This window comes from Halichoerus grypus, chromosome 5, assembly GCF_964656455.1.
Source record: "Halichoerus grypus chromosome 5, mHalGry1.hap1.1, whole genome shotgun sequence".
In the NCBI taxonomy this organism is placed as follows: domain Eukaryota; kingdom Metazoa; phylum Chordata; class Mammalia; order Carnivora; family Phocidae; genus Halichoerus; species Halichoerus grypus.
Genome location: NC_135716.1, coordinates 71,020,100 through 71,046,248, shown reverse-complemented (window position 1 = coordinate 71,046,248; position 26,149 = coordinate 71,020,100). Strand labels below are relative to the sequence as shown.

Sequence of the window (26,149 nt, the reverse complement as noted above, 5' to 3'; positions counted from 1 at the left end):
TTATTTTTGGTAGACTTCAATTTTATTCAGACCTGGAGTCATGTGAATTAATATGCTGGATTCGATGGTCCAGAGTACATTTAAGTGGGAACGTCACTAATTGAGAGGAGCATTGCTAATCCTATGACTCAGTCTCATAGGTGGAGACAATGTTCACTGGCTGTTTCTATTTTTGATTATGTTCCGTAAGAAGCGGCTTATTTTAGACTAGAGTCTTCAAGCTTTGCAAGGGCCATGACACATTTTACTTGGATCTGTATTCGTCTTTGTGTTCTCAGCACCTAGACTTGTGCCCGACACGGGGCGGGTGTTGTGCAGCCCCGGGTGGGATGCAGAGCATGGCCTGGAGCGGAAGCAGCGAGAAGTTGCACACTTGACATGGCTGCCGATTAGCAAGGGGGAGGCTATTGGTCCAGGGACGCAAAGCCCTATTTGGTGAAGTGAATGCGTTGCAGAGAGAATATCTACCGAAATATATACGTAACCCTGGAGGAGTAAATAAAATTTGCCCACACGAACTTAGGAAAAGAGACAAGGTGCTTTGGTTAATACAATATTTCATTGACAACAATGACCTTCAAAGTGAGAATGTCAATGCTCTGCCCAGACTTGTGGGGCGGGAGGTGTTTTAAGGAAGCAGGTCAAGCACACTGTTAGGACCCATGACAGCAAGGCCCAGCACAGGGATGGAGGATGGTGTACGTCAACTCCGGGCTCGGGCACTTGTTACGTATGTGGTATTTTTCTTCTTTAGTGGAATGTTTATAATCAAGTTCACTTTGAGGGATAAGGCGTGGGGATGGAGGGAACACATTCACATAAATTAATCTTTTAAAAATATAAATCCAGGGCTCCTGGGTGGCTCAGTCGGTTGAGCGTCCAACTCTTGGTTTCCACTCAGCTCATGGTCTCAGGGTCTTGAGATCGAGCCCCTCATCAGACTCTGTGTTCAGTGTGGGGTCTGCTTGTCCCTCTCCCTCCCCTCTGCCCCTTCCCCCACTCTCTCTCTCTCAAATAAATAAATAAAATAAAACCTAAAAAAAAAATAAAATAAAAATATAAATCCACGTATCTATCCTCTGCTGAAATCCATTCAGTGGCTTCCCTCTGTACTGAGAATAAAATCCAGCTCCTTTCAGTGTCCTGTAAGGTCTTGGTGATTTGGCCCTTGCCCATCTTCCCAGCTTCACCTCAAACCATGCTCTCTCTCTTCACTCAGCTGTAGCTACACTGACCTCTGACTTCAAGGAGACATATCTGTCTCCGGAGGCTTCACACTTGCTGACTGTGGCCTGGTCACCTCCCCCTTAGGCTCCCTCTGGGTCTTGAAAGCTCCCTGTCTTCCTTTGGCTCTCAGCTCTGAGGTCACCTCTTCGAAGAGGACTTTTGCAGACCATCCTATCAAATCCCTTCTTTTATTTCCTTCCGAATGCTTAGATTCTCAAAGTTCTTGGTCATTTATTAGTTTACATTTTCACTATTGGTCTCCCCGACAAAAAGGAAAGCTTCTTAAATTCCGGGAGCATATCTGCCTATTCTCCAGGGACCATATCTGCCTATTCTCCACTGTGTCCTTTGAGCCTGGCACAGTGCTCAGCACAAACCACATGCTCAGGGAAACTTGCTAAATGAATACATGAATGAGTGAATGGGGGAAAACAGAGCTTGGCTGGTGCACTGTGGTTACCTGGAATTGTAACTATTATTATCATGTCGCATTTTATGATTGTACCTTTAGATCTTTCATAAGAGGGAAAAAATTTATAATGTACAAAAACCTACAACATTGAAAAAGTGTATGTGTGAATATGAATGGCTATTATTTTCCTTGACACTATTTACAATGGAAAAGAAATGGATTTTTTTACATAAGTGTCCGTGTACAATAGGAAGATAGGTTGGTAAATGTTCTGTACGGGACAAATATCCACTTGCGTACAACATCAGAGGGCCATTTTTCTAACCTGGAGAGGGTATTTGTAATTTTCCTTCAATTTGTATACACACAATAGATAGTTGTACATAAATAGACATTCAACAGTTCCAGCAAAATTCCTACTGCCAAAGAGAGAAAAAAAAAAGTCAGAGTAAGCTGTAAAAAAAAGTGCTTGGTTTTTTAAATGTAGAAATGGCAATTCGCAGCATTTATATAAATTGCCGTATACTGAGGGTTGCAACTCTGAGAATGAACAGTAGGAAAAGTTGCAGTGAAGAGCAAATCTGAGGACACTTGTTTTGAAAGTAAAGGCTTAGTCAGTATTATAACATTCTGGCAATCTGCATAACATTAACCACAGTGCTTTGTATTGGGATTGAGACTTTATGTATTGATTTTCTCGTATGGAAAACATTCTGACTAGACTTCTATTTAAAATGCTCAAAAAGAAACTTATCTTAGATGAAATAAGGAAAATGCATTTTTTAAAAAAAATCCCTCTTACATTTGGGCATATTAATCTAAATAATATCAACATGGCTATTTAACCCAATGGCTGGATGGATCTAGTAATTTGTAACTCTTTTTTGTTTGTTTGTTTGCTATTGGATCTAATATTTTGTACCTCATTTTTTGGTTAAAATTTCACACACATTCTGTGAATTCTGTAAATATACAGAAATGGGAGATGGTATCAGCAGAAAATAAAAATATTTTCCAAAGGAGTGAGATAAACTAGAAAGTGAGATCTCTAGTGAGATAGTACAGGAGAGCTGGAAATTTTAAGGTTAAATAATAAATAGTAAATTTCCCCACTATGTCATACCTTAGAAGTGGAACATAAAGTTGCATTAGACCAAGAGTGAAACGAAATTTCTCATGCATTTGTATTTTGTGTTCTCTTTTGTTTTCTACATCAATATATTCAGTGTATATTTTCCCTGATAGAAAACTCATTTATAGAATTACTTTAGGGTTGTTGGAAGGGGAATGGATATTTGTGGATGAAAGAGGAAACAGTTTTTGTGGGTGAATGGAATGAAGTCCAGAGCCCAAAGCCACTCTGAGCCAAGAATAGTCAAATTTGGACTTGATAAGACATCCTGTCAAGTACTTACAGATTCAGCTCTGTCTCTCTGAGGTCACCTCCCTGAGCAATCTATAAAGGGAACTATATCTTTAATAATCTGAGACCAAAGAGAGTCAACTCTTGAGTATTTATCACAGAAAGGACTAGTGTTTAAGATATTCTAAAGCCTAAAATATTTTTAAGTGGTGTTTTCATTTCAAATGAAATGCTGTGATTTTATTTGGGGGGGGGCAGGCTTACATCCTAATGCTGCTATAATGAGGCTCGAATTTCAGTCAGTTGGCTTCTCCTCAGCTAAAGGCCAACGGGATGGGGCGTGGGACAGGGGGCAGTTTAAGGAAGGATATGGAGAAATAGAATGTTGGCTCAGGATTAAGAACGTGCTGTGATTAACCCATAAAACCAATATTCTACAGGTGGACAATATTTCACAGAAGGCCCCAGAGGATGCCACTCTGGACTTCAGGTATGAACAAATATTTCCATAACATATAGCCTTGTTTAAGATTTGCTTTTTCTTTTTCAACAAAGAAGATAGTGCAGAAACGCTAAAGTGATCTTTTATGCTTTTAAATGACCATTGTAGGCTCTAATAAGATGGCCACACTCCATCCTGGTACTGCACAGTTGCACGTTACCTTGGATACAAGGCTGGCTCTGTATGCGGCTAGTTGCTTCAGGTACTCCTTCTTTGCAGCCTCGGTTTTCTTTTTATAGACCTGTAACAACAGCAAAGAATCTTAAATTAGAAAGCGCATCTGCTTTTGTTTCCAGAGAAGTACAATGCAGAATGATAATTGCGTGCGTGCGCACGCACACACACACACGCAATTATATCATATAATAATATATATCTCCCTAAAGATTGTGTTTTCTTAATGAAACAGATTTCTAAGAGGTATGGCAATAGACTAGATAAGAAGATTAACAATAGTAAAATTTTCCATTTACATTAAGCATATGAAAGGATTTATCTGGGTTACTTTGAGAGTGGTGGTAGTTGGCTTAGAAAGATACTATTGATGAAGGTTCCCAGGGAAACCACAAGCGGGTAAAGAAGCCATTCATATTTATATAATGGGCAGATAATTCTACAGGGCATTAAAATCTTGGTATACATGGTCCATGTTAAATATAAAAACAAGGACAGAATTCAAAGATGACCAATTACGTTCGAAAAGTAAATCAAAGGGAACAGTTACAAAGTTTGCAGGTTCATCACTATTTTAACCTTTTGAGCCTTGAAGTTCCATTTTCAAAGACTCAGGAACCGGCTATGGCGGTCAAAGACACATTTGGGGAGTGGAATGGGGATGCTGAGTGGCCGAGGACTGCAATGCACGCCATGCCGTGTAGCCTGCTCTGGTCATGCCCTTTCCAACGAAGACATTGGATGACATGGATCTGTGCACACCTCATTGTAAAGAGGTACAAATGTTCTGAAATGAATTTCATTTTACAGAAGCTTTTCATCTTTCAGAGGGAATCATCTTGAAAATAAAAGTAAAATCATCCTAAATGGAGCAAAAGTACTGAAAAATGACTTGCTGGTATGCTAAAGGTCACATCGCTAAGTTAAACAGAAAGGAGTCATTAGAGTCGAAAATGAAAGATTAGCAAAGTGAACACACATGGTTGTCGGCTGCCATTAAGTTGATTCTTTCAAGGCTTTCGAGTCTGTTTTTGGCAATCTTTTGAAATCAGCCCTAAAGAATAAAATATTTTTCACCATTTACTGTGTAAATGGAAATGTATTTTCATCAATAGAACTATTTTTAAATTCCCCACATCTTGAATTTTATAGCAGGGAATGAGGCTTGGCTAATATTTTGTAATGCTGAGCTCAAAAACAGACACAGATCAGTATTGAAAAGTGGCTTTAGAATTAGTCAGAGTCGTTAAATATAAATTATGTCTAAAGACCAAATATCTGCCCAAGTCAGCAGCAGAGGTCAATTTATGGTTTCTAATGCCAAAGGTGGTTTGCTGAGCCCAGTCTCCAACTGCAAAATTCAAGATGTGAGAGATATTATTTACTCATGAATATATTAGTTAAAGCAGAACATTTCACTTAAGGTAAACAAATGACTAAACTTGTCAACAAAATTATAAAAGACCCTATAAAATGAATGTGTTAATTGTTTTCCTATTGGGAGGTCTTTAGCCTAGACTTCTACATTTTGGTAAAATAAAAGGCAATCACCATAAGACAATTAAGAGTTCATGCAATATCATCATATAACCATTGTGTCATCTTTACTGAATATAAAACCAAAGAAACTTAAAACAAGTTTATTAGTAAAAAAGCCAATAAATTCCTTGGTTCGAGTACAAGAGTATTCTGAATTCACTGAGCTAATTATTGGAAGTCAAATTCAGATTCTTTTTTTCGGAAATGCACACGTGAAAACAAACAAATGTCAGCCTACAACAAATGCCTTTGAATAGTATGGTCTGTGTGTATAGTAGATGCCTTGGTTCAGCCACAGTCAGAAACACAGAGCTCTCCTGCTTTTTATTGATTTATTTTTTTTCTTGAGAGACAGATTGCTGTTTATAGTTTTCCCTTCAACCTCTTCTCCAAGACATGATTTATAAGTAATGATCTTAGGCTGACAATGTTTACATTTACCTTTAATACCTTAAAACTGTTTTTGAGAGGGTTTTCTCCGCACACAGAGAGAGACGCTATTCAGGACCTTGCAGCAAATACTTAGTAAATATATCCTCGATGGTAATATGCATCTGTACACTCAAAACATTTCCAACATGTTTTTATTAATACGCTACTCCAAGTGACCCCCAGTCAGCTAAAGAGGGTTCGTTTGACTTCCAAAGGCAAATATAGCAGTCTTTGGCCTATAGCGTTGACCAAAAGCATCGTTTTCTAAGTAGCCGTAGATAAGATGGTGTTGTTAGATGGCCTGATTAGAGCATCTGCCATCTTTCTTGCCTTTGGTTTCCACTGAAACAGCAACAGTGTTACCTCAGTGCTGTGCCTTTGCGGGACTCTCAGGAGTTAACATCACACAAAGTGTTAACTTTCCTGAAATTCGTTGATTAACAACCACTGGAGAAAGGTGGCCAACTCAATAGGTTTTGGGCTTGGATATGTGCCCCCTGGTTTCACTCTGGGATCGATGTGGTTACAGGATACCTGACTAGCATTCAGAGTGCCCTGTTTTCTAGAAATGGCTCCCTATTGCCTATTGATGATTGACTATGTGGGATCATCACAAAAGTGCCTACATACCACTTTAGAAAAGAGTAAACTCATCATGTCATATTATGTGGATCGATGGGTCCGCTCTTTCCTGCATAGCTGCAGATGTTCAGAAGGAGGATTCAAAGGGTGGTCACTTCAGGAGGTATATTTCTGTAATTGCGGTTAAAGGGGAGTAGCCCAGAGCGAAATTAAAATCTGAGGTGGTTTCCCTGATGGTAATTTAGAACCTTCACCTTTGAGAACTACCTAATGGCTCCCGTTATTATATACCCTGTATGTCTTTCTCATGCTACCTTCTAAGATTGCACATGGATGCTTTCTGAATTCTGTAGTTGATGGATATGTCTGAAGAGGGCAAGAACTCAAATGTTTGAGAGAGTGATAAAACCATGTAAGAATTCCACATTCAGGTGAAGTGGGAAACCCTGACTTTAGGACAGCTATTTAAAAACCATCAGTAAAGAGTTCCTCAAAAATGTTCCACAGCCTCTATTCACGGATGGAGAAGGTCTCCTACTTGCAGAAACCGAAGATGATGGCGACGGTGTTTGGCTAGGAACAAGCTCTGCAATGATCAAACCTTCTAACCTAGGAGGATGGGTCTGATTTATGTCAAAGTTAAGTTTGGGAAAGAAACGGTCTCTCTCCCTCAGGGAAAGACAAATATTTTAAAGATATGTGGTTCATACAGTAAATATTAGTACTCGGCCAAGCTACAAAATGGCTTCCAAATGGTCTACAGCTGTTTGAAATAAAGTGCAAAGTTGGCCAGATGAGGATTTAAAAATCATAATACATCATTTATCATTTTCCCCAGCTCATCCAAACACTTTTGAATTCATCCTGTCCTAACTTAGTTATATGCTGTGGTTTGTTATTCTAAGAAAGCTACCATATCCTATCTAAGGACTGCATCTTAGTGGTTAAACTAAAACATATATAATGGCTAATCTAAAACATACGTAGATCGACATCAAATAGCAATTCTAGAGAATCCAAATCCTGTTCATATAATCTAGTGATTCACTGAATCATTTTGGAAATGCACTAAATACCAGCACGGACACATGTTTTCCTAGGCTGTTAATCCCTAATTAAAATCAGCAGTTCAATATCAATGAATATGATAAACTCAAATAGAAAAAAAGGCTAATATAATCTGTCATTTTCCTTTTCTACTTTCTGCTTCTTCCCCAAACAAACAATCCATCTAACTCATACAAAAAAGGAAAATCTTATAAATACCATTTAATTCCTTCTTCCTTCCTTCTTTTCTGCCCTGGCCCTTAGTTAATCTCTATAGTCGTAGTTTATTTCAACCAAGTCTTTGCAGTAATAATAAGAAAAAAAAATGTATAATTCTTCCAATTCTGTATTCTATTCAAACACTATAAAAAAAACCTAAAAGGCATTTTTCCTTTTGGTTGACTTCAAATGTAGGGTTTTTTTTTTTTTTTTTTTTTTTGTCCCCACTACAAGTTCATATTTATAGAAAATGCTTAGAAGTACAGTTATGTATAAGAAATAATAATTTAATCACAATTCCCTGCTGTATCCTTTAGAAATTAACGTTTGCAGCTTCTTTCAATGCTGTTATTATTTAGGACAGCTAGAGCAAGTGCATCTGTATTTTATATAGAACTTAGTACTTAAATGTGGTTAAATTTCCATCATGTGTAACTTGCTCAGCGTTTTCTTAAGCATTCCGCAGCTCAAAGACATTTATAAAGTGGTATTCAGAGGACTGAAAATATTATACGATGTGACAAAAATCTTGCTATCAATTCTTTTGCTGACCATCTGATCCCTCTAAATGGTCGACACAATAATGGTGCAACCTGCTTATGGAAGGGTAGGCAAGCTCTTTGTCTAAAAAAAAAAGGCTACAAAATATATGTGTTGATTTATTAAATGAGGGTGGCTGGAAGCATGATGTCATTCAATCACACTTAACAATATATTGAGTGCCCTCTCTGAGCCTGCTGTGATGGGAGAAACTGAAGTTACAGAATCAAAAAAGGCATTAAAAACATGCCTCTGTTGCGTGCATTTTGTGTGTGTGGCAGACTCTATCTCTATCTACGGTTTTTAATTCTTTCAACAAGAAGGTTGTAATGGTATCAGTACTCTCATTTTACAGATAAGAAAACACGGACTAAAATGGATAGTTATTTTACCCAATATCCTGCAACACATAGAGCAAAACCATGTGGTGAACCATCTGGTATCCTATTTCCACCTTCGTTGACTCAATGGCTCCTCCTAGCTGCAGGAGAACTCCCCTTGATGAGTGTCTCCGACACCCACCAGCACTGTCTACAGATGAAGCCCAGCAAACAGGGCCATGCTTGGTACACAGTAGGTGCTCAGGAAATACGTGCGATTGAGTGTAGAATCTGGAGGGCCAGATTTCTCCTTTTGTGAGTATAAGCATGGGCGCGCAGCGCGCATGATGAAGTTCTCAATTGCGTCTTCTACGTTAAAATGCACACCAATGGAGATAGAGGATTGGATATATAGATATACAACCCACCCGCTTCAAATATTTCCACCGATAATACGTAAAGCACAACTGGCTTGAAGGAGTATTTTCTTCAAATTCTCTCTCCATCAGTGTCATGGAAACTTCCAAGTGAAATGTCTGCTTCCACCGTATATGAGCCTAGGATATTTCTACATGTGTCCTACATTGGTTTACTCCCGCATGCAATAATCCCATTATGTGCCAACAGTTCTATGGATACATCCATACCTGCATTTTAGAACTAAAAAAGCCTCACCATTTCATCTAAGAAAATTATTAAAATTAATTGCTCAGTTGCACATTTTTAGGAATTAAACTTTTCTTATATTCTACAGTTTATACATGAACCATTGTTTCACATTTTTCACTGCCGGTTGGAAAAAAAAAAAAAAAAGGAAACGCGCATACTGTTCATAAGGAAATGGCTAAGATAAACACATGTGTGAATGTTATAGTGCAACAGGATTTTAGTTAACCTTAAGTATTGTTGACGTAAAATCCAAATTTTATCGGAAGATAAGGAGGGGGGATCCCCGGCCGCACTTCTCTAGTGGGTGTTTGAGCACCAATGAGGAGTAAATGATTTGATTCCATGGGCTCAGAGGATTTGTCAGCTGCCTCATAAGTATAATTCTGGCTCTTCATATCCCTGCTGCTTCTAATTTAGCAGGACAGGCTCATAATTGAAGCAAATTAACTATTTACACTTGCCACTTCTACCAAGGGAAGAGGACACAGCAGCAGGAAAGAATGAGTAGGAAATTACATTCTTGCCACTTGTGTCAGATCTGCCCTTATATAAACACATTAACAGTAATTTCATGAGGCGTCAAACATAGGAATAAATACTGAGGGATAAAATAATGAGGTGTTGCTATTGAGCTGAGCTGCTATGGCTAATATCCTTGGATATGAATTATGCATCCTGAAAGAAGGCATATGTTACAGTATTCAAACAGTTTCCCTGCAAGTGAGATCTGCTCATTAGGCTCTGGATCTGGAGGTAAATCTACTCTCCTCTTCCATGCACGACAGGACGAACGTTTATAAAAATATACTCCCCCGGCACCGTGGGCTGCCGTTTCTCCTGAATATACTCAAACTCCGAACAGGCCTTCCACTCCATTTTTAGCATAACAGCATGTTTATTTAGCTCTTTGGCTGAAGCTTTAAAGCCATTTAATGTAATGTAAACAAGAACATTTTGTTTGTAATTTGCTAAATGTATTACAGCCCAACTGTGTCTCCAATTGGGAACTTAAGGTTCATTTAGTAATTTACATCTGGTTCTGATTTAAGGTGACTTTCCTTTTCCACTTAAGAGCTGCCTTTCCGTGGCTAAAAAGGACCCAAGAACCCTTTTATAGTTCCTTGGACCAATCGCTTCGGCTTTAAAGCTGGATGGACTCTTTAATTTAGTAGGGTTTGATTTGTTCGCTATTGTCACTGTGGACCCAGATCTTATACTTCGGTGACCAGAATCAGAGAATTCAGAAATAACAGGGATAGACAAGAAATTTAGCTGAAACCTCATAAAAAAGATGCTGAGGGTTGCTGAAACTCCAAGGAGCCTAATATAAAGGGCGTGATATTGTTAAGTTATTATTTTTCACTCTCTGTAGGTTCCAGTCAGTGCAAGATAAGTAGCAAAGACCAACATCACAGCAATACTTATGTTTTATTTCCCTTTCTCCATCTGGTGCCTTCTGAACGACTTAGTATGCTTCTGCAATGGGCTCTCCATTGTCTTACGATTCATTAGCATTTAAAACCTCTGGTTGGAATCCCAAACACAATCCTCCTTCCTTCCAGATTCAGCACCATCTTCCAAAGTATTAAAATGGGGAGATATCTGATATGTGAAGTTTGTTCAGTGGCTTTGGTAGGAATGATTCCTAAGGGAGGTCTTGTGTTCCTGGAGGATTTTTATCGCTTCTTTCAGCTTCCTTTTAGTTTTTCTTCTTTGAGAGATTCTTCACAGAAACCAAAGTACATACAGTTGCTCCCTCACCATGGACTCTGAAAATAAAGATCTGCCCTTCTGCAGTGGCTTCTCATGCCCGCCTATCCTCCGCAATGAGGAAGCATGTGATATAAACACACGGCAGCTCTATTAGTCATGTGCCCTCTGGCTGTCAAGAAAGCATTCAATTGTAATCTCACTAATGGCTGTTTTTCCTTAAATATTGTAATTTTCAGAGCCCCTAATAAATCATCAATAATTTTGTCCATTTTCCCCCGGTTTGTGTTTATATTTGTAGCTGTTCATAATTGTGGGCTATTACGACAACAGGATTTTTGAAACAATCGTGGCACGTGAAATCCTAGCTTCTACCCAAACCAGCTGCCTACACAATGCCAATGACATCACGTGGGGCTCTCGGAACACGCCTAAATTTTGGAGTTTAATGGTCTGCCTCTAATCTGCTCCAGCAACATTCCTTTAAAAATACATGGCAGGATGTGCGCTCCCAAATTTGAATATTAAATGAGGAGAAAATACAATTAATTTAAGTTCGAAACAGAGATCCTATATTATGTTGGCACAATGAGTCAACATAAAGGGAAAGAACAGGTGGTAATACACCATCATAACACTTTGGGATATTTTGCTAAAATTCTCTTGATGCCCAAATGTGCATTCTAGGCAGGCATGTTTGCGATTGCTGGCAATTCTTGCAAACACTGGGAGAAACACGGCCACCGAGCAGCCGAGCTGCGGCCCATCTGATGCAGTATGCTCCCTTTCGTAAGCACAGTGTCTGATTTCATTCATTTGACCCTCTCTCTGCTTGTCCCCGGGATGGGCCTGCAACCTCTGCATGGAACGGACCATACTTTTCCGCATAATCTTCGGCCTCACTGTCTTTAGTAAGCAAGATCATCTTGTAAGAGGGAAGGATGAGCTAGGTTGAACCCCTGCTAAGTCAAAGGAGCATAAAGCACTTTAGAGTGACTCACTCTGCTCCCAATATCTTGATTTGGTAATGGTACTCCATTTTAAAAATATTATTTTTTTTTAATAAGAGAAAAAGATGGTTATGTTTACTAAGGTATTTCCCCAAACAATCTCGGCATAACTTTTTAACACCTGGGTTCTGATCACGAAATTGCTTTGTAATATCCAGTGAGTTCTACAGGCCAGCTGTGAGAGAATTTCACCATTCGTTTGTAAAACAAATTCTTCCCCCAGACCCCAACTGTTTCTCTTAAGACAGAACCTAAAGGCAGACTCGTTACGAGTTACTTAGTAAATTGGAAATAAAATGCACAAGAGAAAGAGGAAAAACATTTGTCATCACACGTATACAATTAGAAATCCTTGAATGTTACATCATAACTATGATCCTCTCTGCATTAGAAAGGATCGGCCCCAATTTGAAAGGCAGTGTGGGAGACTGGGAGTAATTTTCCTTTTTAACATGACAGTTGAGAACAGTGAATCTCATATTCTTTGGGTCTGTAAATACTTTATATGGTCACACAAAAAGAATGTGGAATATTATCTTAATGTTTCCCCTCTTGCTGTAATAAAAATAAACGGCCTTATTATAATAGAATTAGTGGGAACCACCTGCAGCACTATATTTGCTGCCTTGAGGAACTACCTGATTTTCATCACATGAATATTATTCTTTCCACCGGAGACATGGGTGTAGACACTGACTTTTAACGTCGATAACGTGAAGGACCGATCCTGGGCTAAGGAAGGCCTTTGTACACCTCCCCCTTTTAAACCACTGGTCTTAAAACCACACCGGTTCCTCTAGCAAATGTGGGAAATAATTAGGAAAAGGTATCTGGGGTCAGGGAGATAGAGGAGAGGAGTCAGACGAGTGAAATTTGTGGAATAAAACTGTCGGAAAAGTGGAAGCTAAAGCAGCAACATACGAGCCTTGGAACACCACGCCCAGCTTAGTTGCTGAGTCTTGGGTAGAGGGGAGGGCTGAGTCTTCAGAGGGGAATCACTACGTCCTCTGATGAACGAGACTTGCTGCACAGAACCCCTAGGGAGAGAAATCACTTTCTGAATGTCTTCTCTGGGAAATTTTATCTCACCAAGCAAAAGAGTTTATAGTATTGAAGCTTGGTGCCTAACTAAGAATACACACAGTGGTGATGGAAGTAGAGAGAGGGGTATGTCCTGGCGTGTGGCATCAGGGGTGGAACCGGGAGGCATTATGGTTATGAAATCTGGAACAAGGATAAGGTTGGGATTTCTGGTCTATACGCAGCTAGTTTCTCATTCGGTAATGCTCTACTGAGTGGAAGAGTGAAGTTACTGTAGAATCCCACCGTGAATGTCCAGCATCACCTGGGGACCACACCTCAGCTTTGGGAGTGTGAGAGCAAACTCATCTGTGGTAGGACAGAAATGGGCTCTAAAATCCTGAAACAACTATATTAGGTTTTCAATAGAAGCACAAAACACAATGTCAGCTACCCTATTACTAGTGAGATGGATATTTTAATTGAGTGCACAGAGAATGCTTCCGTGGTGTGTCTTCTGTCCTGGAGGATGACTCTTGCAACATGGTGCTCCACATGGTAGGCCTGTGCTTTCCTATGAAACCATCTCTGGACCGGCAATCTTGAAAGGGACGTAAGAAAATGTGTGCAGATTTCAGACTGTCAAAGGTAGCTTTGGCTTACAGAAAAGAAGGCTTGGGGAGAACTGGGGTGGGGGTTTGGGTTCTATGTTCCTTAGCAACCAGTTCTACTATTTCCACCGTAATTGATTTCACAGACTGGTAAGTTCTAGTCACAGTAATTCCATGTAGCAGCCAAGTAATCTTAGACAAACCATTCAACAGAATGAGGGAGTCTGTTTTGTTCTCTGCTAGATCTCCAGTGTCTAGAACAGTGCCTGGGGCACACAGAAAATGCTCAACAAACACTCGTTGAATGACATGAGTAAAGCTAACTATCTGGCTCTATTTCAAAATCTACAAAATTTAGATAAAAGTATCTATGAGTATTCAGCTGACCAAATGAGAGAAATCATGTGGAAAGTATTCTTAAAAGAGTAAGAAACTGTATATATTTAGATGTTGATCAATATTCACAATATAGAGGTCCTTCTAGATGTACATATCTTTGAGACCTTCTGTTTCTTACATACTTCCCTGGACCTGATGAGGAAAGGTAAAGGTCTCTATCAAGAATCAGCTGTGAGACTACTACATCATTTTACCATTTGGTATCCTGCAGCAGCTAAAGCTGCGTCTATATAATCATTTCAATGACTATAACTTAGTGATGATGCTTGTCTATTTCTTTTTTTCTTTTTGACAATGACATTCTAGATGGCGACAATGGCAATTTAGTCCCGGGTTTAGAAATATGGATCAATATTGCTTCTTCGTTGAGGTGGGCTACATCTATGTACTGAAATCTTGGCTCTGTCTCCATGATTCCCATCCTCCTCAAGACGTTCTGGACTGCTTCTGCTGTGGCTGAGATGCAGAGTGCTCCACATGGCCCCCCTCAGCATGGTCCTCGCATCATGGCAATCCACACCAGAAGAAAATAACCAGGCATCTGGTCCCATTTAACACAGCCTAGAAATACGGTATATGTGGGATTGAATAACATGCTCCAGTGGTCTTTAGGGAATGGCTAAGGGTAGAAACCCTTAAATCTGAGGTTCATTTAGCAAAGAGCAAAGAGGGTTTTGATGACCAAAGGGTAAATAGTAAGTGCTTAAAGAGAGGTGTGGACAGTTTTCAAAATACTTTCAGTATTTTTTTTTTTTTTTTTTAGTCTTTATGATCACACTGGCCACATTAAGGAATGATGTCATCCTGGCTGGGACATGTCAAAGTCCTTCCAAAAGTAACTACAGTATATAAAACTTGAAACAAAGGAAACTAACAGGCTATTTATGAAGGAGCAATAAAGGAGTATAAAATTATGTGAAAGTCTCCCGAAGTCTGGTTCTGATGTGGCACATTCTCAGCCTTAGTTCTGGCATCAGAAAATTCACCCGAAGTCCCCCGAAGCCATTTTTTTTAGAGTGCCTACATGTTCTTAAAGCGTGTCAATTGCCACTCCACTTCGGATTCTTTCTTACCTGTTTTTGCTCTTCTCCTAAACCATCCCACATCGAAGCCACAATTTTAGAGACTTCACCAAAGGTAGCATTTGGATTTTGGCCCTTGATGGCAGCCTGAGTATCGCGAAAGAACAATGCGTAGGCAGACACAGGCTTCTGGGGCTCATTGGGGTCCTTCTTCTTCTTCTTTTTGGGGGTTTTTGGCTTTTTCCCCATGTCAGAGGCAGGTCGCTTCTCTCCACCGTTGATCTGAAATAAACATCAAATTAGAATTACCGAGGAACTGAGAAGATTTGGCAATGCATCATATTGCTCCCCTTTGAGGCTTACACAGATATGCTTGCCCACACTCATCACGCAAACCCAGACTTTACTGGTGTTTCGTCAGTGTTGTTTTTCAGGCAAAACTAACTTTATATTTCCTGTACTTTTCATATTTATCCTTCTTCTAGTCTAATTTAAAATAGTCTTATTGGTTCTTTTCATAATATTATTATACTGCTAAATATTATCCCTTGCCTGTCAACTTTTCATTTTTCTTATTGGGGTTGCTGAATGACAAGCAGCATTGTAACTGTGACAGCAGCGGATTCCTCCTATTGTGTGAACAATCTAACTTGTTTTCTTCTGGGAAGTTTATCCTTTTTTTCCTAAGTATGATTTTAAAACCACGGTGGGTGACATGTCCAATAATAAAGTTGAGCAGCTTTTGATGTTGCATTTAAGGTCTCTATAGAATGCTATTGGGAAAACCTAGCAATGCTCATAACTTAGTGACTGGCATAATCTAGGCAGATCAGTGCTGCTCAGTGGAACTTTCTGCCATGAGGGTAAAGTTCTATAATCTCCATTATTCAAAATGGTAGCCACTTGCCACAGGTAACTAATGAGCACTTGAAATGTGGCTAGAATAAATAAGGAGCAAAATTTAAAGTTTTATTTCATTTTAATTGCTTGAAATTTAAAGAGTTACAAGTGGCTAGTGGTCCTCATATTGGAAAGTGCATCTCTGGAAACGAGGTTCCAGATTCTAGACGTTTCTAGAACAGCTTTATACTCAGTTTAAAAATTGATTCCATTTTCTCTATTGTCCTCTAGTATGAATATTTGGATGCTTTTAATTGTTATTCTGATGCAAGTGGGAAAAGACACATTGTTTTGAAAACATCTGCATTTGAATATTACCTTTGATATTAACTAATTATATGTGATGTCACTTCACCTGCATAGAATGAGAGATTTTGGCTAGGATTTCTCTCTAGCTCTACAATTCTATGAATCTACTTGAGTAGCAAATAGTGCTGACTCTGTTGGGATCTTCTCTTCAGGCTGCTCCCAACATAAACGTGCATGTGCATGATCTCCTGATGCTGCTGCCATTATCACATGAGGTATTATACCTTCACCTTCTGTTGCTGTTGCTTTTTTGCTCTCTGCAAACATATGTACAAACAATATGTATTTCATCCAGACAAACTGCTAGACAGGGTAGTTTGTGTAAAGCAGCTACCGGCAATGGAGAGCCAGCTTGATATCCAGTGGATATGCCACCAGAGGATCTAGACTCATGCCTTCCTTTACTATCCTTTAGCTGTGCCACCTTGGGCGAATGATACAATTTCTCTGGGCCACCATTTTCTCTGCAAACCAGTTGCGGTGTCATTTTGTGATTACTGAGATGGTATATATTTATAGTTGTTTAAACTTTAAAATGATATTCTAGTGTTAATCATGACGTGGTAGGAACGTAGAAACATCCACAGAGTGAAAGGAAAGAAACGACCTTAACATTAATTTATGAAGCCATGTGGTCATAGTTTAAAAAATATGCTCCAAGAACCAAAGAGAGCAAAAAAGCTACGTGAATTTTTGGGCTTTGTTTTTAGTGAGAAAGATAATTAAAAGATTATCATTTTGAAATTGTCTACTGAAGGAGATCAAACACCCCCCGTGGGGACAAGGATGCTTTGAACCTGGCAAACTAAGGGAGATTAACGCTAGAAGATAACTTCCCCAGGATAGATCTGAGAGGTGATCCTGTTAAATCATTGGTCCCCATGTAAATCTGTGAGAGGTCTAGCATGTTGGGACTGAGTTGATACTGGGCAAACTGCTGTTCGCTCTAAACTAAACATGTGGGCAAGTATGACCTAAAACAGCGGCTCTCAAATATGACTGCCCGTTAGAATCACCTGGACACTTCTAAATAATATCCGGAAGTCCAGGCTTTATACTAATTAAGCAGAATGCCTATGAATAGGTCATAGCCTCAACTCTAGGGTCCTGATTGGTATTTAAATACTTGAGAGACAAAGCCAACAAAAAAGTAAACTTTCTCTTTGCTCCTGTAGGCTACACATAGCCATATCTTTCTTTCTTTCCTCTCTTCACAATCAAACTCCTCCAGGTGGTTGCCTGTGCTCACTGAATGCAGTCTCTGCAACTCGCCTCAGTGTGCCTTCCCCATCACTTAGCTCTCAATAAGGTCCCCCAGGGCCATTTTGCTAACCTCAGTGGACTTTTCCACCTTCCCCTTACTTGATTTCTCTCTGTGAATGCCCTCTCTTCCAAGGGTTCCCTGACATCACAGTCTCTGGCTCTTACTCTTCTCTGGCTGGCCTCTCTGTTTCCAGAATCATTTTTTGGCTCATCCTCCTCCACCTGGCCATTCAATTGTAGCCTTCCTGATGTCTTTTGCTGTAAACTGTCTTCTCTTGTGAGTTTGTACTCAGGTGATCTCATAAGTACACAGGGTTTCCATTATCTTTTGTGGGTGGATGACTGTCAAACTCATGTTGCCCCTGAATTTTGAATGCATTGAAACAACTATTTGACGACTCTATTTGAAAGTCTTATTAAAGTATCTCAAACTCAGTCAAGTTTGTGTGATTCACTCGTATAGTTCTGTGTATTTCTTGATAGCACATATCAGACTTGTAATTAATTATAAAATAATTTATATGTTAGATCTTCTCCCAACCCAGAGTGTAAGCACCGTTAGGGCAGGTCCACGTGTGATTTTGCTCACTAGCACTTCTCATGGTTCCTGACACATAGTAAGTGCTTAACATTTGTTATAATAGTAATGAAAATAATAAAAATAATATAAAGCATATAAAACATAAAATAATAATATAACTTAATGAATGCATCAAAGCATAAATGGTTTCTGTTACAGGAAATTAAACCACACTAATTTCCTTGAGAACTTTAGGACAATACGCAAATATGTGGTAAGACAGAAAACAGAAGTTTTCTAAAATTTTTTTTTTAAAAGCATTTGACATGTTAACAGTAATGTCTTTGGGTTATAGACTGAGTCTTTATGATTTTCTTTTTTGTATTTTTCATACGACCCAAATTTTGTAAACATGACCATTGCTATATTCATAATAATAAATATTTATTAAAAAGAAAAATAGAAAGGAGTCAACAAAGTCTACAATGAATAATATTAAAAATAGAGGGAACATGATATTAGAGGTCATATTGCATCAAGGATTGGAAATATTTAGAAATAGGGAACAAAGTGTAGGAAAATGAATGCTTCTCCATATGGAATATTACCTGGACTCATTTTAAATTTCAGTTAAGAAATTAGCAAGCTGACATATCCAAATCTCTACGATTGCAGATTACATCAATCTTTTTGGAAAATAATCAAATGTCAATCACAGAAGTAAATCTCCATGAGGCAATGTAAATGTACTTATTAAAAGATTTCCCCAAATTATGTAAATAATTTCCCGCCTCCACCATCCAAATCGGTCTTTGAATCACTGATCTCCATGCTGCTTTCTTTTTTAAACTGTTATGTGGACCGTAGGGTGCAGGTTTTAGATTTGCTGAATGTGTGGTGCTGTGCTGTAACAGGAGAATTGTCCTCTGGTATCTGACAACACGGCCCTACTTTCTAACGATGACCCCAGGAAGCAGGATAACCTGTGAGTCCCAGTAAGAAGTTCTATCAAGGGCATCAAAACCACGAATTATCATGTTGAAGCAATGTATGACAACCCTGTTGGGAATTCTAAACAGTTCTCGGCAACCAATCCATTTTGTGGTCTGGAAGGTTTCCCTCTTTCCCGGCTTGTCCTGTAGGGTTAGCCAGATGTAGTCTTGCTCAATCTCCGTGTTTTGGTTAGTAGAAGCAAGCATTTCATGAGTTCTTCCTCCCGTTTTCAAGGCTCAGGATACGCCATTTATGCATTATGGAGCGTAACTCGGGGGCTTCAACTATCTATCTGATTGAGTAGCTGAGAGGCCCTACACTGTGAAGGTGGGGCGTTATCCCCACAGTCTACCAGCCAGTCTCATGGCATTTCATCTGCTTTGTCTTCACGAGGCCTCAAAGCAAGAGCATATCGATATGCCTTCCTTTTATTTATTTATTTATTTATTTATTTTAAAGATTTTATTTATTTATTTGAGAGACAGAGAGAGCTAGAGAGCACAAGTGGGGCAGAAGGAGAAGCAGGCTCCCCACAGAGCAGGGAACCTGATGCGGGGCTCGATCCCAGGACCCTGGGATCATGACCTGAGCTGAAGGCAGATGCTTAACCTACTGAGCCAGCCAGGTGCCTTGATATGCTTTCCATTTAAATACTAATGCTAACCCCGATTATCGGCCGCTCCAGAGGACCAAGCTAAAGGACACACACAAAATATTCATGTCTCAGGATTCACCACCTTTCCCTCAGTAATTAAAGGAGATCACTACCGGTATATTCTTGGATCATGCTATTTTGACCACTTACAGAATTGTGCCTATGGAACTGAACTGTGATTTAATCTAACACCCTGACTTTCACCACAGCTGACAGAGAGGAAAGAGCAAAACCAAAAACAATGTATGAAAGATCTCTATTTTTCTTTAAATAAAATGTGCTTTGAAGGGAATCATTTATTATATTGCTCTGCATTCTTTGTATAAAGACTTAGTGGGTATGCACATCATCTTTGCTTTTAGGCTGCAATATAGGGGAATGAAAATTCCCTGTTGCGGTTTGTTATCTAATGCATCCGAGTAGCTGGGCAGTGCTATGTGAGGTTCAAGGGTGTCTGCCACATGAACCTCCTGATGTGTGGGAGTCCTATTTTTTATTTTGCATTTTTCTTGTCTTTCTGAGGGTACAGAAATGAGCTGTTATTTTAGATTCCATGTAATGAACTTGGGGATTTATAAGATCTGCTTTCTGGAGGTAGTTTCATCGCATATTTAAAAAACACGTGATCACTGCTCATCTGCAAAGCCTCCTTGAAGAAAAGATGTTGTTACAATTTGGGTCCACTTACATGTCAGTAACAGATTGCATTTTGAAAGATACCTGGCTCTTCTGACCATCAACTATTTGGGATGGACACAATGATGAATATGATTGTGGTGGAAAAATTAGCCAAATGGATTTATAATAGGTCCCTGGACCTTAATTTTGAGGGTTGTTTAGATCCTGAATTCCTATGTAGATGGATGAAAGCTTATAATTCTACATTCTCATTTTCTAAGAGGCCCTGACTTCTAGATTCTAGAGCAGCATTGTCTCATAGAAATTTCTGGAAAGATGGAAATATTCTCTGTGCCGTCTGAAAGGGGAGCCACTAGCCACATGTGGCTATAGAGCCACAACTGATAAAGTGTATTGGTTATTTATTCGATTTTAATTTTGTTAAATTTAAAGGTACACAGTCACGCATGCCCAGTGGCGACTCTGTTGGACAGTACATTACTGTGTACTGGGCATTGTTTAGAGTACAAGATTTCTTTTTTTTTTTTAAAGATTTTATTTATTTGACAGAGAGAGACACAGCTAGAGCAGGAACTCAAGCAGGGGGAGTGGGAGAGGGAGAAGCAGGCTCCCCGCTGAGCAGGGAGCCCGACGCGGGGCTCGATCCCAGGACCCAGGGATCATGACCTGAGCTGAAGGCAGACGCCTAATGACTGAGCCACCCAGGTGCCCCTAGAGTACAAGATTTCTGAATTCACCAGGGTTCTAAGCATGGAGAGTTCATTTGGATCCCAACATCACAGTCTTTAGAATAGAGAAGAAACCATCTAACACCAAAAGAGAAACTCTCCACGATGACAAGCGCCTTGAAAGTGAGGACCAGGCGCCATTCATCTTTCCTTTCTCCCAGCCTCAGGGTGGGATCTCACAGGCAGTGGATCACCACACATGCTCACTGCTGTGTCCCACAGCACTGGGCAAAGGCGCAGAGTTACAAGACAAAAGACCTTTGACACACGTATAAAAGTTGGATGAAAATCCTAACAACCACGAACACGGCTGGGTTGAGGCCCTGACTGTCATCCTGATCACCTACAGATTTATTTCACATTCAATTAAAACACTAATGAATAAATAAAGACATACACAAATGCATAAATAAATATTACTCTCACATCAGCTTTACACAGATGCAGTGCCTCATACAACTGACTCGGAGACATAGATTTATTTCTAAAATCCCTAGAGGTGTCCTTAGGCTTCTGGTAATCCACTCCTGTCATGTCGCATTGCTTAATTATAGTGATGTATTTAACTTATTTATCACAAGAAAACAATAATTTTTCACTTTAAAAAAGCATGTGGCAATGGTGTTGCTTAGATAATACTTCTTAAGAATACAGAGTACAGGAGTTAAGACTCTCAAGGAAAGAGAATCACTGATATTGAAATGTCCCTGGAGAAGTTAGAAACGTCTATAAGCATATTTAAAATAAACTGCCGCGGTCCCAAAGCCTTTAATGGAGCTGGGAGAGCTGTTTAATGCACACTATCTTGCAGTAATCGCTGTAGTTTAAAATAGATTTTAATCAAGCACCATCTGCATAATAGGCTGAACAAACAACACAGAACTCCACTTATAACTCTTATCATATAAAGTAAATATTATAAAATCTTCACCATAGAAACAGGGCACATCACAGCACTTTTTGTGATGGTACTGTTGCTGTAAGTAAAAAATTTTGCTCCTTAAATTCATTCTCTCTTTCCTTTCTAAACTATGCCATCTAAAATCCCCTTATGAGGATAAATTCAAATAAGCATGGAAAGTTAAGTCATCTAGTTACTGTGAAATCAGCAAGGCTGTAATACTTCTTTCATTTTGCAATCAGGTTTATTATTATCATTAATAATAACAGTACATTCAATGACTCAAAACATCAATTATAAAAAACGCTTATGAAATGCCTTACTTTTGAAATGATTCACAAGCGTGAATCTGTATCACAGTTTATAAGACAAATTCATTTTTAAGGATCCCTGATTCTGCCAAACATAGCTGAGTATTGTTTTAAGATGGGTTTAGCAAAGATACTCAGTGGCCTTATGTCAGGCTAGGAAATTTAGGCTACTGTCTAGAAAAATTACTTTAAAGTGAGGGACAGAGTTGATTGTAGTCATATATACCTATTAGTTATATTTATTGATTTTGTTGAATTCGCTTGGTCTTTTCCAAATTTGCCTGTCTAGGGCAATATGTTTACTTCTTATTCTTTTTGATCGAGGGTTTCTCCTGCCATAGATAGAATGCACAAGAATGCTGGCATGAGGTCTTGGGGAATAAAATGCCAGGTGCTTATATTTAACCTCACTTTATTTTATTCCATGAATTAAAGAAGTGTGCTCACTTATCTAGGGCATGAATCATCTAAGCACATATACACCTTGAAAATGCTTTTCCTAGTATAATTTAATTACTTTAATGGATTTTAGGAGCAACTATTTCGAATCGGGTACTAACTGGTTGTTTGACTGAATTTTATTATTTTTCCCCAGAACCAGTTCGTCAGACTCAGCCTTAACCAATGGGATACCTTATTTTGATAAATGAGGAGTATGTATTTTTTTAATTGCTGGGGTCTAAGGAAGTCTTTAAAAGTATCATACGTATTCTAGTATATCATGTGAAGTGTTGAACAATTGCATAATAAACACAGCTCAATGTGGAAAATCCCAGACTTTGCAGTCCCAATTTGCTGTCCTGTTGCTAGATAATGTGACTTGACATTTGGTTTTAACATCGCTTGATTTCACTTAGTGTTTGTAGATACCTGTCTGCTTATCATTTTTACTTTATTCAGGAATCTTCTTGCCTTCAGAACAGTGGTAAATAAAAAGCACTTTTCTAAAAGCTTATTTAATTGTTGCTCTAGTGACTTATCCTATTTGCTTTGAGAAAGAAAACAAAAACAAAAACAACACCTCTTTCTGTCCAGCATGGCAAAGCACATACATTGATGAACTAGCAGATTAGTAAGAAACTCTTAAAAGCAAAAAGTAAGCAAAAGCAGGAACTCAAAGGAGTAAGCAGACTACTGAGGGCAGCTTTCATCCTGAAGATAGTTGCTGAGCCTGGTAAAATTGAGTAAAAGGCACAATAGATAGAAGACAAAGCCCATGGCTGACTGAAAGCGGGGTGCTTAACGGGAGGGTTCCTATCAAAGTCAGGACAGAAAAGAATTAGACTCTCAGGGCTATGCTGGGATAAGACAACTTCCCCTGTATGCACCCTCTCAGAACCTGCAAGGAAAATACTGAGTGTGGAGTGGAAAATAGCTTTTGTGATAATTCACCAACGGAAACCAGCATTTGTTAAGGATTCATACCCTGAGCATACTACTTGAGTGACCTGAAAAACATCAAGCCAGGAGTGGTTCTAGATTGTAATGGCCCAAGATGCTTGGTAGAAGCAAATGCAAATCATCCTTAGAAGAATCCCTTCCTTGGACCTCCCTTGGACCACATCTGATAGAATCCTCATAAAGTTCTAATGAGCATCAGCTCGTATGCTAAAAGCCAAAAAAGCAAAATGGAACATGGCATCAAAACCAAGAGCCAGCAGCAACTACAGACGATAGAAACAGACCTCAAAAGACTTAAATGTGTTGGAATTAGCAAACTGTCAAAGGAACAAAAGGATGAGATATGGAAAAAGAGCAAGCAACTCAAAAGGCAGCCCAAACAGATTTGAGAAAGAACCAAACAAAACTAGAAATAATAAATAATTGCAATGAAAGCCTCAGGAGATCAGCTTTAATTTCCGATCACATCTAGCTGAAAAGAGAATTATGAAGTGAGAAATCGACATAAATAAATTAATCAGAAAATAATATAAAGGGGCAAGAAAATATGAAAGAAAGTCTAGCATATGTCTAATCAGAATTACAGAATGACAAGGGAGCAAGGATGGGGTAGAGTCAATATCTGAAAAACATGAATGGCTGAAAATTTCCCAGGACTGATGTAGAATAGAAATATTAAATTCACAAATAAATTTAAAGACCCACACACATCACAAGGAAGCCGCAGGATACCAAAGGCAAGAGAAGATCTTAAAACTAGTCAGAGAATAAAGGCAGATTACTTTCTAAGAAAAGACAGTGAAGCAGTAGAATTCTCAAAAGCAATAATGAAAATCAGGATATTATGGAATAATAGAATATCTTCACTAGGATAGAAGAGAATCATTATCAGTCTAAGATTCCATACACAGTGAGAGTACTTTTTAAGGCAATCGTGTTCCCAATATATCCTCATGAAAGAAAAATTTGAAGGCATAGGGGAAAATGATGTCAGATGAAAGAAAATACTAAATATGTAAAAAAAAAAATCTGAAGGAAAAAAGGCTGTAAAAATAATCAAAATCATGTTTCGTAGAGTTTATTAAATTACATAATTTAATTAAATTATGATTAAAGCAACAGCAAGAGGGGGCCTGGGTGGCTCAGTCGTTAAGCGTCTGCCCTCGGCTCAGGTCATGATCCCAGGGTCCTGGGATCGAGCCCCGCATCGGGCTCCCTGCTCAGCAGGAAGCCTGCTTCTCCCTCTCCCACTCCCCCTGCTTGTGTTCCTTCTCTCGCTGTGTCTCTCTCTGTCAATAAATAAATAAAATCTTAAAAAAAAAAACAAACCAACAGCAATAATTACTCCAGTACAAATTGGAAGGGAGGTGTTGGGAGTTAAATAATATAAGAAGAGTGAAGATATCGATCAGTGTTAGAATTTTAGGCTTTTGTGTGTCAGAGGTAGCTACTAAATGAAGAGAAAGGATAAAATTTCCAATCTTACCATGGAAAATTATGGAATGAGAAAAACAAGAACAATCTTAAAAAAGGTAGAGAAAAAGAGAGGGTAAAGAGAAAAAGAAACATACAACATGTGGGACAAATAAAAAGCAACATACTTAAATGGAGAAATAAACCCAAATATTTTAGTGATTACATGAATATAAATAAAGCCAGTTTCATATAAAAATAAAGATTGTCTAATTCTATGCCATTTACAAGGGACCTATATAAAACTTAAGGATACTTGAAGCAGAAAAGTTGAAAGTAAAAATGATGGAAAAAGATACACTGTGATTCTTAGCCCGTAATTTTCCGAAAGGGAATGCTGTCCTAAAAATATTATTCTAATGCCGGATACTTTGAGTGTCTTACCGAGTCTGTTGTATTACAAGTCCGGGATTACAGGCTTAGAACCACAAGCTACCCAAGTTTATATTTCTTTGATATTTTACTGTATGTCTAGTTTATGACTTTAGGCTGTCAACACAGCTCCATAGCAATCAGAACCATGGGTCGTGTTTATAAGGTGATAATTTATTTTACTGATGTATTGACACGATTTCTCGTCAAAACAAACTTATTTCTTTTAATTGTTCAATTAGATAAACTGGATTTAATATGTAATTGCTTACAAGAGCTCAAAGTGTGAAGAGGGATGTTTTAAAAGCTTTTTTTTTTTCTGGTATGAGACTAAATATTCTTTTTTAGTTCTCTTGTTAGAAATGCTTTTTTTTTTTTTTAAGATTTTATTTATTTGACAGAGAGAGACACAGCAAGAGAGGGAACACAAGCAGGGGGAGTGGGAGAGGGAGAAGCCGGCTTCCCGCGGAGCAGGGAGCCCAATGCGGGGCTCGATCCCAGGACCCTGGGATCGTGACCTGAGCTGAAGGTAGATGCTTAACAACTGAGCCACCCAGGCGCCCCTAGAAATGCTTTAAGTGATCTTTTTGACTTAATGCTCTTTCACATTTAACTGGAGCTGTGGTAATTCAACATTCCACATAAATCCTGCTCACATATAAAGGGAAAAATTCCAGTTTAATCTTTTACTGTGATGAAGAAAGCTTGGGCATTTTCACCAGGGTTTTTTTTTTTTTTTTTAGCCATTTAATAAATATAATTTGAATAAATGGTTAGGAAGAGCTTGGATCAGAGAGAAGGTGAAGAACAGTGTGCAGAGCTGGAGTGGAAGGTAGATTTTCTTGAGATGGAAAATACGCTTACACTAAATATGAACTTGAGAATA

At 38.8% G+C, this 26,149-nt stretch overlaps 1 protein-coding gene across 5 annotated transcripts in view; it reads right to left on the bottom strand.

Annotated features, from left to right (window-relative positions):
• Positions 1–26,149, bottom strand: part of TOX (thymocyte selection associated high mobility group box) — a 296,409-nt gene that overhangs the window by 17,403 nt on the left and 252,857 nt on the right. For all 5 annotated transcript variants that reach the window (XM_036071359.2, XM_036071356.2, XM_078072364.1 and 2 more), the window contains 2 exons: positions 14,850–15,080; positions 3,665–3,745 (listed from right to left, as the gene is read on the bottom strand). In XM_036071359.2, coding sequence (XP_035927252.1) covers positions 3,665–3,745; positions 14,850–15,080 — 312 coding nt within the window. The remainder of the gene's footprint in view (positions 1–3,664; positions 3,746–14,849; positions 15,081–26,149) is intronic.